Source organism: Micropterus dolomieu, linkage group LG13, assembly GCF_021292245.1.
Source record: "Micropterus dolomieu isolate WLL.071019.BEF.003 ecotype Adirondacks linkage group LG13, ASM2129224v1, whole genome shotgun sequence".
In the NCBI taxonomy this organism is placed as follows: Eukaryota; Metazoa; Chordata; class Actinopteri; order Centrarchiformes; family Centrarchidae; genus Micropterus; species Micropterus dolomieu.
The window spans coordinates 21,985,791-22,004,862 of record NC_060162.1 but is presented as its reverse complement, the minus strand read 5'-3'; the positions used below and the strand labels follow the sequence as shown (position 1 = coordinate 22,004,862).

Genomic DNA, 19,072 nt, shown 5'->3' with positions numbered 1-19,072 from the left:
TCACTCTGAGGGAATCATACCCAAGCCTCTCACACCCAAGTATGAAAGACCCCACAGGCAGATCAAACTGCCACAGAGACTTTATCATTAAGTACAGCAACACTATAAGGAAAAACCTTCCGTTCTGAAATAAAATGTAGCAATGGACGTAAACAAAGAAAAAAGAGAAATATGCCTTTATGTTTGTCAGGAAACATGCAGGAAAAAAATAACTGCAGCATTGTCCCCTGATAAATACAATATCAGCATAGCTATGGCATGCATTTTTGTGATTTCATGAAATTATATATGACTCTTTCATGGGTTTATGTTTTTTTATGTTGTTTGTGAGCCATTAAGTTAAGAATTTTTTCTATCACACAATGTAAGCTCCATGACATCTGCCTTAAAGGTATTTTAAAAACAAATCTTACATTGGCTCCTCAGCAGGCTGAGGGTAGCGGACGCTAACAGACTCAACAAACTGATCCGCAAGGCCAGTAATGTTGTGGGGGTGGAGCTGGACTCTCTGTCGGTGGTGTCACAGAGGAGGCTGCTGTCCAAGCACGTCATCTTGGACAATGTCTCTCACCCACTCCATGACATGCTGCTCAAACACAGGAGCACTTTCAGTGCAAGACTCACAGGAAGTGCCACAGGAAATCATTCCTGCCTATGGCCATCAAACTCTTTAACTCCTCCCTCTATGTGTCTGACACATGGGCCCTTAGTTAGTTATTAATCTGGACCGTTTTGTGGAATATTATCTGTTTAATAATTAACATGCAATATTCTCTGCTGCAATTCTGCTACTATTTATTCACTATTACTGTTCACCATTACAATTGTTTAATAATGTAAATATTGTACATATCCTCACTCTTTTATACTTTGTGTGTGACACAGAATTTCCCCTCGGGGATCAATAAAGTATTTCTGATTCGGATTCTGATTCTGAATACTAAATAATTTCTTGTACTTAAACGCTATTTATAGATTATATATATGTTTGAATAAATGGGCAACATAAATTAGTAACATAGTGAAGATGCAATGCACATAAAAAATTCTGCTGCCTATTTCCTCCTTAAATACACCCAAGCATTAAAAGGCAGCTAGGGTGACGCAGAGGGAGGGCCGCTGTCGATTAAGTACCATTGCATTTCCAATACGGGTTAGTGCGGAATGTTAAATAACATTTATAACTTCTGGATCAGTCGTTTATTTGCACAGAAACTAAGAATCAGTCCTCCCTGTCCAGTTCCAGGAAGCAGTGCGCTTGTATTCAGTCACTGAAATGTACCATTTCAGCACCATGGACAGCGCCCCGCAGCCGTCTGGATTGGTTCACAGTGTGTTGTTAAAGATGCTTTTACAATATTCCTCGCTCACACACGTAGGTTTGTGTAGCCTATACGTGTACAGGCTACTTAAGAGGATCCTCACAACATAATGCATTTTCTAGTATCTAACCGCAAACTGAACTATGATAGATGTAAGCCAAACCAGAATAGTTTTACCCTAACCTCCGCTAAACCTAATTGTAACATTAAGCCTAAAACGGAGCCTTAACCTCCAAACAACCCTAAAGATCATCCAGAATGGCATCACATAACCAGATTTGTCCTCACTCTGAAGGTCCACTCAAAAGGTCCTCACAAATATAAACGAGTACACACACACACACATAAAAAAAAGAGTTTCATAAACAGGAAACGATAACTAATCAATTCCTCATTATCTACAAACATTGCTTAATACTGCATTGTGATAACAGTTCGTTAAAAAAAACAACCTTCGGCTCAGGCAAATAATGAAGCGATTAAAATGAAGGAAGGGCTCGCATGTAAGTGTGGTTTGGGTACCACTATGAGAGGATTCATTTCGCTTTGGTATGTGGCAGCCTTCCTTAAAATCGTGCCACCATAACTCATGATGCACTCCCGGACAAGCTCATGGGTCGCTGTCTCACCAGAAGAGGGCATTCCGATTCTGCCTGACAAAGTTGCCTTGACATGCAGACGTGATTAACAACAGCGTCATGCTGTATTTCAAACCGAGCATCAACGAGGATGAGGGGAACATTTGGACACAAAAGTGGATATTTGGATATCTGACTATTCCGGGAGACTCGTTGACAGCGTTTCACAGGGACTTGTGGATAACCGACCGTTACTTTCCTCTGTGCGCCATGCGCGGAACAGACTGAGAATCCTTGTGAAGAGACGCCGGGGTTTACTCGGGAGAGGAATCTAATAAGGGCTGCCTGACTCCTTTGGAAAAGTGCATTTATTTTTTTTTTGCACCATGCCAACGTATTTGTGAAGTTTTGTGACAGTATTTTCTCGGAATCTCCATGCGCATGTGAGACTGGCATGAATTACTTGGATGTGGCTTGTCTGCGCCTACTGCAGTAATCTTTTTGGCTGCAACTTGAAAACATAGAACGATTCTTTTCCTGCGAAGACATGGATAGGGAGTTCTAAAACCGGATTTCTTTTACCCTTTTAATCGGGAGTTGTATGTAAATGACATTCGCCTCGGTTCAGTTGTACCGTTATAGATGCAGAACTAAACCGGATAGCACGTCCAGGTCCGGGAGAGTAAAGGGCAGGTGCGCTTTGGTATCGGCGGCTGCGCGGAGAGACCGGGCTAGTGGATTAGGACGGTACCTGTCTGTGGAGAGCGCGTCATGCGGACTCGAATGTCGCGCACTAGAAGCCAATAAAACCTGTAGGCTGGAGCTGACACATAAGCGGATATGGGTAAGTTCTGTTTATGTTACCATCTTTTTGATAGCGTGGACTGTTTCAAAATATACTCCAGTCGTTCTCATAATACACCACAAAATGCGGTGCCTCTTCCCAGCAGAACCTGGTATGAATCAGATGTTTGCATCAAAAAAAGGTCGTCTTTTAATATGCACTGTTGTAACCTCTAATAAGGGTTTTTTTTTTTTTCTGTTAAGTGGTTCGGGAAGCTTGAGGAATGTGGCTGAAGCCTGTGCTGTAGCCTGTTAGTCGCAGAGCTGCAATGTGTTTTCCTCCATTTCTTGGCGGTATGGCTTATTGGATACTAAAGATACTTATTTTATGTGCGCTTAAAGATTTGGTTCCAAATCACGAGCAAAGAAAATCAGCCAGTCTGTCTCAGTAAGGACTATCCATTTTTTTTTCTTGACTATTTAGAGTGGCTGGCTCATTGACGTTGACTGAAATGCTAATCACGGTAAATGTTGGAAGCCAGTCAACTTTATAAAGCGTGGTCCTGCATAATCATTGATTGTCCTTAATCTGAACGCACGGAGCCTATTGTCCAGTTTCAGCCCAGGGCTTACCCCCTCCCAAACTCTTATGGGTTGAAGGCACCGGTCGTGCAGGTTTTGCTTAGCGGACTGATTCTCATTCAAGAAAGCCTTTGTATTCTGCACCTGCAATCAAGCGGGACTCTCCAAATTAAACATAAAACTGCGCGTCCATCTATTAATACTCCGTGTGTGTCTGTCTCATTTATGACAATGTGTCTGTGTCTGCGCGCGTGCACGTTTCCCCCGTCTGATTATCAGTTATATATAATGAGAATTTACCATTTTGCCGTTTGCAGTTTCCCTTACGCGTGCGCAGAGTCACTCATAACACACCGCACCACTTTCTTGGCCCCCCATTCATGCTGTCCCTCTCTTGGTATTTAACTGTTGGCTGATTTGTATATTTTGTCCCCTTTCCCAAAATGTCAAATCATTTGGGCTTGTTCTCCATCTTTTGCATTCTCTTGGCCTGATATTACTGTTTGATAGCCTAATCTCCTCTGCCATTCTTAACTGGTATACAGATGGCCAAGTTCACTGGTGGTGCTGTGCCATTAATTGTGAGGCTGCATGATATATTGACCCACACTGGGTTACTGCACCACATCAATATAAGCTACAACAGCACACAAAGCCATACAGTACAGGCTGTAGGAGCTCAGATGCAATTTATGTGTACTGCAAAGCAACCATATATACTTAATCATAGAAGTCTGGTTATGGGCTTGTTTCATAATTTAATATCAGAGCATGTCAGAAAACCTTGCGTACTTAAGATGCAGGGATTTTTGACACTCACACAGGTGAATGCACACACAAACACATTTATGTCCAGGTGCACGAATCAGCCCAAAATCGCAACTTTTTCAACCATGTACTTTCATGCTGCTGCTCACAATTATTTGATGATTACATGGTGCGGTAGTCTCAGTTATCAACCAGAGTAGCTGACTGTGATGCTCTTCATTAACAGCATGCAATGCACTTATGTTTCATGGCCCATATCATTAGAGATCTGTGTTGCAGGAAGTGAACAGTAGGGTAGGTATAGTAAAAAGCCACAGCCAGAGATGCAGTTGCAGAGCTGTAAGATAAATTCAGAGACCCAAATGACATTGCACAAACCTTTCTTACATCTACAACATATTTTTGCTGTGAAATAAATATGGACACCTGTCTGCATAAAAAGAAATAAAACAGTGTTACTTTGTTAAAATTTAAATCAGTGTGACACCAGCCATATTGGCTCATCTGCGCGTTTTAAAGTAACTCAGTATAGGCAACAGATGACCTTCTGCTGGCCGAACAGCATCCAACAAGCAGCCTTGTTGAAATGTCAGGTGAAGGCCTGGGATCAACAGGCCCTTTGAGGGCAATGCCTGGGCATTTGTTATTTACATTTGTTTATTTTGAAGAAAAAATCAATGGCTTCTGAAGCACTTGGGATCCAGCATCCATTATCTACAGTATACCTGCTTATCCAATTCAGGTTTATAGGGATAGATGCAATGAGCAACATGCTGAGTGCACCCTGGAAAGTTTTACCAGTAGCACTTGATGTGTGTACTAAAATGTTCCAATGTTCAGCAAAATGGCCAAAGTCAAAGAAAGCCATAGAAGAGAGCGGGGTGAGTTGAGCCAGTTTTTTTCTTGAGGTGTCTTTAAAGTGAGGACATGACACTAATGTCTCTAACTAAAATATATACATTTTATATATTATATATATTTTAGGATGTGGTGCATCCCTGGGAATAATCAATGTGGATCTAAAATAAACTAAAAATATGTCTTTCTAACAAAAAGTGGACTCTTGGCTCAACTTGCCCCATATGTGGGGTAAGTTGAGCCAAGGAAAAGGATAAGTTGAGCCACATGGGGGTCAGGGACGTCAATGTAATTTCATCATGCAAATTCAAATGCCAGTTGTGTCATATCAGTGTATCGCTTTAAAGTCACCCTGTTTGTCGGCATGTCCCGTGCCACCTGATGAATGGACTTCCCATTTTTGTACCTCTCCCACTACTCTGTCCAAACCCACAATAGGAGTTGAAGCCTGTCTGTCTTCCATTTATAGACGCATGACATGATGGTTTCTGGTCTAAAATGCACAATGTCACATCATTTCGGTAATGCAAGAATGTATCGTAAAATTACAGTAAAATAGCTGGCTCAACTTCCCCCAGGTCTATTGGCTCATATTACCCCATCCCTGCCATTTTAACAAACTTGTGTCATCCACCTGTTTAAGGGTAATGTCATGCTAACAGTATAGCCTCATATTAAAACTACCTAGAGCACTAACACATGTGTAAGATTTTTTTAAACCTGTCTGTAATTGTTCAGACACATGAATCAGAAATCCTTGAGCATAAAAAAAATCATGTATGGCAAAAAACAGTTTTTTGATCTTAAATGTGCTTAACTTCCATGGGCCTCTCTCCACCACAGTAAAATGGATGACTCTTCAAAAATGTTTGGTCACATGACCAATTTTGTCTATGGCTGCCAAGAAACAAGGGGTGGCTCAACTTCCCCACAGGTTCAAATCACCCCTCTCTCTCCTACATATTTATTTTCAAATTGATCCACAAGTCAAAATATATGATGGAATAAGTAAAATCTTACAGACCACAGGTGAGTGTACTCACTAAACTATAGTGCATTTCGTATCCTCTAAAACTAACCTGAACCCTGGCCTATACCTAATTCTAACCTCAACCTTCAAACCAAATCTTAATCCTCAAACTGCTCTTTGAAGTAGAAAAAAAACATCTCACACTCAAGATTTAAAGCACAAGTGGTCATCACAAAGAACAAACATACAAGAGCACTCTGCCAACACACACACACACACACACAATATGATTTTATCTACTTTCAAAACTATTGGTGTTTTTTAGTGTTTCTGCACCCTTTCGTCTGAGCTTTGTTGCCCACAGACAAACACAATGACATCACTGTAGATTCATCAGTTTAACTTGACCAGGTGGCTGGTCTTAAGCTTGGTATCTAAGCTATTATAGGGTAACATGGCAGAAGAAACAAAGCACAACCTTAACAGTCACATATGAGGTTACAACCCAGTTTGCAGTGAACCCAATGGGACAGCATTTCCGTTAGCAAAGTTTCACTTTGAAATGCTAATAAACAGGAAGACAGCTATGTCCTGGTCATTGTTTATTTACCTGTCATTTAACCATTGTTCTATAATTAGGATTGTATCTACAATCATTTCAGTTTAACACATTTTGCAGTAACCATAGTAAACCGTAATGAAAAGTACTGTAGTGGGCTCAGAACAAAGTTTGGAGACTTACTTCACTACAGCTGATTGGTTGGTAATTATCTGTCACTCCACCTGCGTTGCCGCCATGGGAAATCAGGAATCAGGCATACAGACATTGTGTGTGTGTATGTGTGTGTATATATATATATATATATATATATATATGTGTGTATATATATATATATATATATATACAGTGCTTTTCTATATTCTAACTAATCAGAGTGCTACAAATACACGATATGCACATCAGGATACAATGTTTTCCAACCACTGTTGAAATAGGTCTAACTTGGCAGGCCTTGCTATCATCTCAAAGATAAGTGGAGACTAATAGGATAGCTTAGGCTGATCTGGGGACGTCCTTCCCTATGTTTTCGGCTGCTGTCCAGCCTCTATGAGCAGGCAAGGCTGAGGCTGGGTAGCAGTTTTGTCAATGACAGGCAACAAATAGCAATGAGCCACTTGTGTGCACTCAAAGTGCACCAGTTAGCGAGTCCATTTGCCAAGTTATTAAGCTACATTTGGTTTTATTTTAGGTCAGCAGTAAAGTGCACTTACTCCCTCTATGTGTTAGGGTTGAGAGGCAGAAATAGCCATCTTCTCATGCTGAGGACAGCAGGGCTGTCTGCTATATAACTAAGCATTACGCGCACGCCTTCAGACAAACTTTAGTCCATCCATATAAGATTTAGAAAAATAACTGCAGAGGGTGACAAAGACAAATGAGAAGCATATATCTATATATTATCATACTGAACACTAAAAAGAAAGCAAGACAAACATTCATCCTAAAAGTTGGATCTGAAGGCAAGGGAGAAAGACAATGGGGGACCAAAAATGTAATTCAACAAAGGAAGAAAGGGCTGAGGAGATGGTTTTGACCACATGCATTAAAATAGACCACATTATGAAAACATCCTGATGGCTGCAAGGTTCAAGGACATGCATAAATAGCATTATTTCAATAGGATGGAGAATTAAACAAAGGAGAAAATTGTTCATCTAAGTAGATACAGTAGAAGAACAGTAACGGTGAAAGGTACATCAGGTGAAAGGTAATAGACACACACCCCACGAGTGACACCTAAGAGGTGCTCCTTTGTGAATAAGATTAGAGAAGTAGTGGGGAAGGAGATGGCTTACAAAGGCATTAGCACACAGAACACTCATTAAACCACATACAGTGTCAGTAAGGGGAGAGAGGTGCCTTTTGACGCAGGCTCAATCTGAAAGAGATGGCAGAGTCACTTCTAATAAAGCAAGCCTTTTATGCACGTGGGAAATAAAAGCAATAGGGAGCTGTTCCTACATCCTCCTGGGATACGAGTCAAACACAAAATTTTTATAAACTCCCCACACACATTCATGTTTTATAGTCCGCATATTTGGTTCCACAGTCAAAGTGTTGCCTATTAAAGTTTATTTAAATGTACACGGAACATTACACACGTGCATTGATCTATATCAGTATTCCTCTCTTTTTATTGTAAGCCTTTGGGGCACAGTGTGGTTGTCAAATTAGTTGAAGAAACCTGAGAAAAACCAATTGGAAAACAAAAAAAGAAATGCTGCATCTTGTGATCACCATCATTCTTTCTGCCATATTTTATGTGAAAGCACCACAATTGTGGGATCCAAGATGAAGATGTGTGATTGATGTGTCTGCTGGTATAATCAATAGCCAACACAAAGTATCTGTACAGTTCCATGGTTCCCTCCATCTGTAAGGAATGATGAAAGATTCCACTGAAAACAAACAGCAAGTGTGTCTCTCTCTCAGTCACACTCTTAGACACACACAAACATTCACATACAATACCCATATGGGATCAGCAGATGCTTGGCAAGGAGCGAAATGGCTATGTTAGATAGCATATGCTGTAAGATGCCTCTCAGCCACTCTATGTCAGGGAATTGTTTCTGACAAATCCTGCAAAGAATACAGAAAATACTAGAAAATTGAAATCATGCTTATTGCCTCATCAAGTATACTTAAAGCCCAGAGATTCCATACTTTAGCTCAAGTTCATCATTCATTTGAATAAGTTAGAGTATTCAGTGTGGCACCTGCCAACACATCATACATTTTGTAAGCCAATTAAAGTATGGACTACTTGTATCCTGACAAATTAATCTTATCTCACTGTGATAATGGTAATCAAGTCCATACTTGATGATCTGGCCTTGAGAAACACACATAAGTAGAGATTCCCCCCCCCCCGACATCCCACCTCCTCAAGGGGAAATCAATGGATCTTAATGACAGATCATTAGTGGCTCTGTAAAGGGGAACGGTTTTAATGGAAACAACTCTGTCTCACCTCAGAACAAGCAGTGATATCACAGGAAGCTACTGACCACTTTTCTTCACTTTTCAGTATTTGAGCCCCACTCCACCCCCCCACCCCCCAAAAGTATTCTCCTTCGACACATTTGGCATTCAGGTAATTGTTTTCTGTAGCAGAGATGAGTTGTGTAATTCTATAGGGTTTATAGTGATTTTTTTATTTGAACCTGTGGAAAGCAGAGGCGGTGATTCATACTGAACCTTTACAGCTTTAGTTTGGTATATATGAAATGGCTGGAGTCTAAATTGAAACACCTCTGGGATCCTATACACATCCATCAGCTCTTGAATGTTAATTTGCTCTGTAAAGGCTGCCTTTCATGACTTATCTGCTTCTGCCATTGGTGCAGTGATAACTTATGGGATGACTGAATCCAAATACAGATAAAGATATGAGTAAATTTAAAATTGCTTTGCTTCACCATTGGTTGTCAATGTGTATTCATAGTAAACATGCAGCACAAATGAAATCAATTCAAACAGTGAAGACCATGTTTTTGGGGTAGTGAGTCCACACAATGTGAACTTAGTATATTACAGCGTTCTATACTGACTATGTGTCCGACCAGCTGCTGTCCTTTCGGACTACCCGCTAGATATCTGACCATAAAACTAATCTAAAATTATGCTATATAAGAGATTATATTCATACAGGATTTCTTTACATAAAACCTACCAGGCTGTTATTTGTCTCCTGGATTCAGATTCTTTTAACTGGAAATAAGCAACGCATTTTCAGAATCTATATTCCTTTTACCTCTTAATAATAAGATAACGTAGTTCACATGTTTTGGGAGGCTAGGTGGTTGTGAGTCACCTACATTCACAAGCGGTTTCCAAGACAGACTTGAATCCAAAAGCAAAAACTGTTTCCTTTACATGAATTGAAGCTAAGGAAGCATGCATCTCTATTAGGCAATTCATCCTGCTACAGCCTACATAGACGTTGCACTATGGAGAAGAAATATGTATAGCTGCAGACACTATAGGTTGGAAGACACAAGGTTTGATGAATTACAGTTCAAGACATTCTCTTCAATTGTATGATGTGTTATGACTGGACATATTATGTGGTTGTTGAAGGGATGGTGAACATGGGTCAGTGTGGGGGGAAAGTGTTAACAATGTATGTGACAACCTTGGAGACCGAAAATGAAAATGATGAATTACATTGCTCTGACAGTTGAGTGGAAGTAGGGTTTCCAAGATATGGAAAAAAGAACCTGAACTGGAAGGGCATAATCTGAGTCTGAATCAGAAGAGTAATGAATGTAAGAGGAGCAACAACTAAACTATTGCAATGGTAGGAGAGATATCTGAAGGAAAGCCCAACAATTTCGGAAGTAAAAAAAATCCTGAAGATAAGCTCTGAAGAGTAGCCCTCATTTTTAAGTTCTGATATCCCAGAACTTGGAGAAGTCTTCCTTCCTTTAGGATAGAGCAGCAGTTTTGACTTTCTGAGTTCAGATTGGTAGCTTTGCCATTTAGACGTACAGACATTAATCATTACACTGAATATGAGTTAAAAACATAAAAGAGTTCACTTTTGCAGCAGATATGTTACTTGATAATAAAAAGAAAACCATACAAATGTAGAAGCTCAGATACTTGATGCTTGCCTCAGGATACCTCTTCAGGAGCTGTAAGCTTCTTGCAGAGCAATAAGTCAGGTCTTGGTGTGTATAAATATATCCTCTCATTTTATTTATTATTAAAAATAATTTTATAAAAAATAAAATAGTAAAAATTATTTATTAAAAATAAAATAAGGCTCACACTGTAGGTTGGTGCACACCATCATTTCCAATACTGAACCCCACAAAAAATAAGCCACCCAATGTGCAGCATGGATTTGTATACCAAATGATTATTAAATAGGATTTTAAAGATTACAATAAGCTCAGCTGCTTAAGTTTTTCTCCATTTTTCCCTTCTCTTCCTCTTCCCCCTACCTATAGGCTCTGCTCTGCGGCGTCGCTGGCTAGTGGTCCAACTCCTGATGCAGGTGTGGCTGGCGGCAAATCCATCTTTGAGTGAGCGCCCATGCCCCAAGAGCTGTCGCTGTGATGGAAAAATTGTCTACTGTGAGTCAAGCGCCTTTCGCGATGTCCCCAAGAACCTCTCAGGAGGCTGTGAAGGCCTGTCCTTACGGTATAACAGTCTTGCCAGTCTTCGTGCTGGACAGTTTGTAGGCCTCAACCACCTCATCTGGCTCTACTTGGACCACAATTACATTGCCTCTGTAGATGGAATGGCCTTTCAGGGGGTCCGCAGGCTCAAAGAGCTGATCCTGAGTTCCAACAAGATCACATCACTCCATAACACCACATTCCACCCCGTCCCTAATTTGCGTAATCTTGACTTGTCGTACAACAAACTGCAAGCCTTGCAACCTGGGCAGTTCCAGGGCCTACGGAAGCTTCTCAGCCTTCACATACGCTCAAACTCACTTAAAATCATACCAATGCGTCTGTTTCAAGATTGCAGAAATCTTGAATTCCTGGATCTCGGTTACAACCGCCTGCGCAGTATCACTCGAAATGCATTTTCAGGCCTAGTCAAGCTCACGGAGCTTCACCTGGAGCATAACCAGTTCTCAAAGATCAATTTCTCTCACTTTCCTCGCCTCTACAATCTGCGGGCACTTTACCTGCAGTGGAATCGCATTCGCTCAATGAGCCAGGGCCTGACCTGGACCTGGGCCTCCATCCAAAAACTGGATCTGTCTGGGAATGATCTGACAGAAGTAGATGCTGTAGTTTACCAGTGCTTACCCAACTTGCAGACCCTCAATCTGGACTCCAACAAGCTGACCAATGTCTCCCAGGAGGTGGTTGATGCCTGGATATCTTTGACTACAATTAGCTTAGCTGGGAATGTATGGGACTGTGGCCCTGCCATCTGCCCTCTGGTGACCTGGCTGAGAAATTTCAGAGGGGCAAAGGAGACCACCATGATCTGCGCCTCACCCAAGAAAGCCCAGGGTGAGAAAGTGATGGATGCTGTCGAAGCTTTTGGTGTATGTCAATCAAACCTAGCAACAACGCTCACTGTGAGTATTCCTCCAACACCATCCAGTGTCCCTGTGAAGACTGAACATCCCCCAGCTATTCTGGCTTCACCTACTGGTTCTGGAAAGAGAGGAGAGGGATCTATCAGAGGCCCCACATTGTCAGCTGTTACCCCCCCTGTGGCACTTCCCCCAGAGCAAGACTTGGAGCCCGTGTCCTTCCATAAGATTGTTGCTGGAAGTGTTGCCCTTTTTCTATCTGTTGCTATGATCCTGTTGGTAATCTACGTGTCTTGGAAGCGCTATCCTAGCAGTGTCAAGCAGCTGCAGGAGCATTCGGCGACAGCCCGCAAACGCCGCAAGAAAGCTAGAGAGACGGAACGCACGCTGAGCTCTCCGCTGCAGGAGTACTATGTGGACTACAAGCCCACCAATTCTGAGGCCATGGATGTGCTTGTCAATGGGACCGGACCCTGCACCTATACCATCTCAGGCTCTCGAGAATGCGAGGTATGACCCACACCACCGCCACTCCTCCTAAACAAAACTCTGTCCACAGCGAGACAACTAGAGGTAATTATTTATACTGCTTTGACAGATAAGTCTGCTACTTGATTATTTAGCCTTACACAGCAGATTAGGTTAAATAAAATCTTTTTAACCATTATTATTGACTGAAGCAGAGGTTGTTTTAGCATCACTTTTTGTTTAACAAGATATCTCTTGTTTTGAGATGGGTGTTTGTATATTCTCTAAAACCCAAATCTCTCCTGTGATGTAAGTGTTTGTTTAGCCACAGAATTGTACAGAAATACAGATAAATGAGACTGATTACATTTCCTATTCTGCACAATCTTGAGCTTAACATATGCTGTTTGTGATCAGACATGTGTGCTTGTTTAGGTACTAGTTTGCTTTTTTTGCTTGCATATGAAAGGATTTGTGCTTTGTGTGTTTGCTCAGTTTTTGATGAGCAGTATTGTGTGGGGATAATAGCTGAATGGTGGGAAGATTCACTTCAGGACACTGGATGTGAATACTAATAGAGACACTTGTCACTGAATAGAGCTTCCCTTGAGCTGATGACTTCACACTTTACTTGACATGGCTATGACTCAAGATAGTTGGTGGAAAATACTTAATGCTCAACAGCACTTCCTTTCTGATTTGTTTCCTTCCTTTGCACACTCACTTGCTGTAGTTACTCACTTGTTGACTCACTGGCTTAATTGATTCGTCACACCTACAATGCATACTTTCATTGGCCATCTACATTTGTGACTTAAAATGGATAGAACAAATACACATTTTGTGACACACATACACACACAAACACAGTAAAGGAAGTACTGTTTGATAGTCCCGAAAGGAGTGGGAATCCTTTGAAATGCTTCGTACACAGGCAAGTGAATTTCTTCAAAACAGTATTTACAGACTACAGCAGCAATGTGGGAATACCACTTTCCTCCTCTTGCTTTCAGCTGCTGCTGCTACACTTGTGTACCTGACTGTGCCATTCTTAGTAAACCTTTTCTTTTACTGCTGACTTTTCTGCAAGTTTTCCAAGTTACAGCTAAGCAAAGTTTCCGCATAAATTAATTTTTCACTGATCACTGGTCCAGTTATAACAGGGGGGCTAAGTCCACCTGGATAATCAAACAGCGCACAATCCAGAGTTGTCACCCAAAAGGTGTAAGACATATTTTGGTCAAACTCTCTTTCTATTTTACATATATTACATTACCAGCATTGCTCTTTCTAGTTTCTAGATTTCCACAGCATTTCCATGGCATGAATTTCTGGCCTGTGCTCTCTGGAGGAATGACACATTGCAGAGGTTTGAACAGTGAGGAGGTGGAAGAGGGCTCAATCCTCCACATTCTTTTTCTATTCCTGTTACTGACCGTCTGGCCTACCTGAGGGTAAGTCACCTGGTAATATGTAAGACTTGTAGTATGCTCACAATGGTTTGATTGCAGAGGGACCAGAAATCATAGCTGCCATTTTGTTGTTGCTGTATGCCCTGCCCTTCCCCATAGTCTTTGAGTGCCTCTTTCAGCCTACAGTAATGCATTGTGCATGTGAATTAAAAATTCACATTAAACACAATTGGGGGGGGGGGGGGGGTGTGACCACATCATTTATCACAACAGGAGACAGCTGCCCATCAGGAATGTTAATGACATTCTTGTTTCAATTGTTCTTAGTTAGTATTTACTGTAGCCTAAATTACAAAGTTGTCTAAGGGCTCTTGGAATTAGCACACATCCATATGTTGGACCTACACATTGACATTTAAATCAGAGACCTCAAAAGGAGGAGGAGGGGATACTATCACACAAGGTGAAGACAAACAAACAGAATTCATTGGTTGCCTTCCAGTATGTCACATTACAAGGGATAAAATGGCTGATTGTCATTCCCACCACTCCTTTCTTTTCTGCCCCATGCCAGTTGGATCAGAATATTATCAGGCTCATATTGCACAGGCAAATGAGACGTTAGCTAGCCGTCCACTTCCACTCTGAGGGACCCCACAGAAAATACCTCCCAGCCTCTCCATCAGTGTAAGCTAGAAGTGGGCCTGCTGTGTACCATTGAAATTATTGCATCTATCATTAGCCTTTTATTTTGACTTGATTGAACTTGGCAATTTAGCTGACTCTTTTATCTTGTGAGCCAAATAAAACAGGAATTAACCCATACTAAGAGGGGCAAGGGCCAAATCAACATTACAGAGCCAGCAGAGTGTAACAACTCTGGGGAAAAAAAGGTACTAGAAATATTTGTGATTCATTAACATGCAAGCATAGGCAGGAATTGTCGACAAAAAAGTAAGAGCAAGAAGCCATTTTTCATATATATAATTTAGGGCAAAACAGAGTAGATCAAGTAAGTAAAGGAATGTACCAAAGGAGAGAGTGAAGTTAGCCATTCTCTAAACAAAAGCTAATGCTATAAAAAAGAAAAGAAAAAAGATAGATATCCTCAACACTGTAGGGCTCTCAGTCGAACGTTTAAAATTATACAATTCCACTTCCCATGAAGTGAATTGTTTGTGTGCAATTTGATCACACAATCTTCAGCAGGTTTGTCAATTCTGATATTCTGCACCACCTTAACTAAGCTATGCCTAAGGGAGGGGAAGTTGGCACACACAAGTGATGTAAATCAGAAAAATATGTGTAAACAAAGCTAATCAAAGCATAATTAATTTGAAAATGCTATCAGATGGGAAGCCTCACGGTGTTGCCTTGCCAACATGTGTTCTCTTGAAATACTCTGGATGTCCACATCCAGCAATTAAGGTATTTTACCAGTGTGCAATATTATACTGTTGCTTAAATTGTATGTTTTAAATCAGTCTACCTAGCAGCATGTCTTCCATTTATAATATAACTAAGTTTAAAATAGACACAATTCTTTTGCTATGTTGGTGAAATACAGTAGCGGATATAGCTGCATAGGCTCCCAATGGTGCAACTTGTGGTCAGTAATCTGATAATTCAATAATTGCCAACAATATTACATTTTGGCCTCTGGTTTCTTACAGCACAACCTGTAAAGCGATAACCATAATAATAAGCCTTATTGCATGAAAATTGTTTAAAGTATTTGTGTAAACATATGGAGGACAGCTAATAACTAATTCTTGTCACATTAGCAGTTCTGTTTCCATGAGTTTCCTCTTTATTCCCACAATCTCCTCCATTTTGTTTCTTGAGATATCCTTGAAAATGCATTCTCTCCAGCCTTATCTATCCCTCTGTCTCATCTGAAAACATTGTAGAGGGGAGACAGGAACTATCCGTCAGCAGTCCACAAAGTCCTGAGTTCATCTCAGAATGCGCTCCGATCTTGTTTCTACATTTTGTTGCTCTTGCGCGGACATTAATCACTCGGCAGAACACAGCAGCACCTGCTGCACCAAACTTACAGCCTCTCCTCAGGCTCGAGGCCATAGAGGCTCACGTCTGTTCATCTCTCCTGAGTGGGAATTGCTTATTCCTCCTGTGTCACTCTTACCATTTATTTTATTTGGATTCTGTGCCATCACTATAACTCACCCTGGACCTCTTCACATGATTGTCCTTTATCAGCCCCCAGGTCCACCTGACATGACTGTGCGTTTGGCAGCCTCTTTAGTGAATTGCCTGAAGATGGTGCAATCCTCGTTTTCCTACGTCACTTCAAACTTCCCACAGAGAGGATTATTTCCATAATTTCATTTCAATCTCTCTTTGATCTTTTGCTTTCTAGCTGTACTCCTGATGTGAGCTTTGGACTTGACCTGATCTTGAGTCTGTGCCAATTATGGCCTCTGTCACTGTTTCATGTATCAGAACATCACTTGGAATCCTTTGACATTTTTTTCCTAATCCATCTTGTGACCTGCCGACACCACATGATAACATATGTGGCTTTTTAACACATTTCCTCCTTTCTCTCCCTTCATCTCCTTTCACTTATGTAATTTTGTGTCTAGCAACCCTGTCATCACCCTTTGACTTCTACCAACTTGCAGATCTGCTCATTTGTTGTATCCTGCTCCTTGGGGAGTCTGAAACTGAGTGAGAGTAAGGCCAATTTATACTTCTGTGTTGAATCTACGGTGTAGGTACACTGTAGCCCATGCGTTGCTGCATACCATGCTGTAGTCTCACACCCAAAAATGTAATAACATGTCATTGTGACAAAGACCACAAGAACTGTGATTGGTTGCCTTGGTAGTGTTGCATTTCCTCCCAAGCATTTCCTACTTGTCCTTCTTCTGCCTCAGCCAGTTCAAGGGTCATAGTACATACCGTCTCTTCCAACACCTTCTCTTGTTTCTGCGTTTTACTCAAAAACTACTAAAAGTAACTGCTGATCTACAGCTCCAACTCCAACATCAAACAGTTTCAGTCTCCATTGTTTGTAGTAGCCTACACCAACGAAGAAGAAGAAACTCAACACAGTGAAACATAGAAACCCCACAGCTCTGTCAGCTACTTAGTAGTGCTACCCATAATCCTTCCACTACCATCTAATCTTACTCAACTTGTCCTGAAAAGTCCTGAAACTCATCTGCCAGCAGAACTGCTGCATGGCCTCTTGACTCTACCTCCTCATCCCTTCTTCTCATGCTGCTGGTGACCTTTTCCAAACTACAATTGTCCACTTACTATAATGTCACACTGAATATAGCTGTCTTTGAATTAATTAATGTTGTTCCCATTTTTAAGAAACCCTGAGTCCTCTGATGCTAAAAAAATTAGACAAATTAAATGGCACCTACTTCCCCTGTATGTACTGCCCTTCACTACAGTGTAAAGATAATGACTCAAATTCTTTACACCTGTAGGCCAAAAGGTTTCAGGAAAAGCTCAGTAAATGGAAGTGAAACAATATTACATTAGTTAAAGTATAGGACATAGAATAGCCTACGTGTGTGATTTGGTTAAAGAGAGAGTACAGAGATACAATAGCATCTGTTTTTCCCACGTTATCAGAGTCAGAAACTCAAAATTGCCTCAGGACAGACCTTTTTTTGCATAGTGTGAAGTTATGTCAAAGCAATATTAGGCTATCTTGGCTCAATTGTTGAGTGTCTATGGGATGAAATAACATAATCATGGTCCCATAGGCATCCAGGAATTGAGCAAAACCAAGCAAGTAAACTAAGGGGGGGATCCACCATGAAATATGCTTAATAAAAATATCCACTTGCTTGATTTATATCCACAGTGTGAATTCTGGCCATGAATATTTTGGCAGAATTATTATTTGAGAAAGCATGTTGCAGGCTTTGCTACTGAGATTTGATTTTTTTGTGTCAATCGAAGGCCATGACACAAGACTGACATGAAAAAGCACAAATATAAATTTTTTCAGTTCATCAAGATTACTAATGTGTCCTGTGCAATTGCACATGTCTTAAGGTATGAGGCACTTTCCCTCTCTCCCTGTTTCTCTCCCCCCCCCATCTCTCTACAGTCCAAGGTCATGGTGTCAGATTGTTAATTGCTTAGAAAAAATCAACACAAACACTGGGAGGCTAGCCAAGGGCAAGTAAGCTATCTGTAATTCAGTAGGGAGGCTGAACTTCTTGATGCTAGTGTCTTCAGTCGACAATTAGCCATGTGGGAGACTTCAAACATGCACTGCGCGTGAGAGAACATCTCTCTCATCCGCTAATCCTGTCTGTTTCACACTCTGGTTCCATGCCGCTGCTTTCTTCACCGCCGTTTGATCCATGCTTAATGAGGGTGTTAGATCACCAATATAGCAATTACATTACCTGGAAAAGAGGCAAGGCTTTTCTTTTCCTCCCAGTTTTCACAATGCAACCCAAGTGCATCATTAATGCTAAGCTTCCTGATGCATTGACTCTATTATCTGTTCTACTCATCAGTGATACACTTCTCAAAATCTTTTAAAATTTGCATCTGATGTTCTTACCTTGAACCTCCTTGCTCAGCAATTATTATTATTATTCTCCTACTGGTTTGTTTACTTTCAAAGCCATGTTTTCAAGCTGTGTGTGATTTGTTTTACTACCTCTTATTTGTTTCACTGCCAACTAATACAAGTACTTATATCCAGCACCCCATATGGATGAGAAAACTAGGATGACATATTGTAACTGTCACGATCGTGGTGTGGAGGCAGGTTGGAGAACCCAAACGCAGGACACAGAGCGGGGCAGGTATGGTACAACGAAGGGTTTTAATAAACAAACAAAAGCGAGCACACTTACAGGTGAGTGGCTGAATAACAGAAATCCAAAATCCAAAATTACCGGGAGAGGAGACGAGACGAGACGAGACAAGCAAGGCTGGTTACAGGCAGAGAGTACACACACGACAGACTGGGGGGTAACATGAACAATGACCGGACAAGGACAAGACAGAAACACCAGGTATATATACACACAGGGACTAACGAGCAGGGCGGGAGCAACACAGGTGACAGACATGAGACTAACGAGGCAGAGAGAGAGAGAGAGCAGAGGAAAACAGAGAGACTAGACATGACAAGCAGACTATATAACAGATACTGGACACTAGACAGGACAGAACCCAAAACTCAACATACCAAGGCAGATACCAAACTCAAAAGTAAACACAAAGGATGGCCAACCGGCAGAGCGTGACAGTA

General features: G+C 41.1%; 1 protein-coding gene across 1 annotated transcript in view; it reads left to right on the top strand.

The window, feature by feature from the left end:
• The first annotated feature begins 10,016 nt into the window (after positions 1–10,016).
• LOC123982273 (leucine-rich repeat transmembrane neuronal protein 4) overlaps positions 10,017–19,072 on the top strand; it is an 88,201-nt gene continuing 79,145 nt past the window's right edge. Inside the window, exons 1-2 of the mRNA XM_046067713.1 lie at positions 10,017–10,020; positions 10,881–12,442. Coding sequence (XP_045923669.1) covers positions 10,017–10,020; positions 10,881–12,442 — 1,566 coding nt within the window. The remainder of the gene's footprint in view (positions 10,021–10,880; positions 12,443–19,072) is intronic.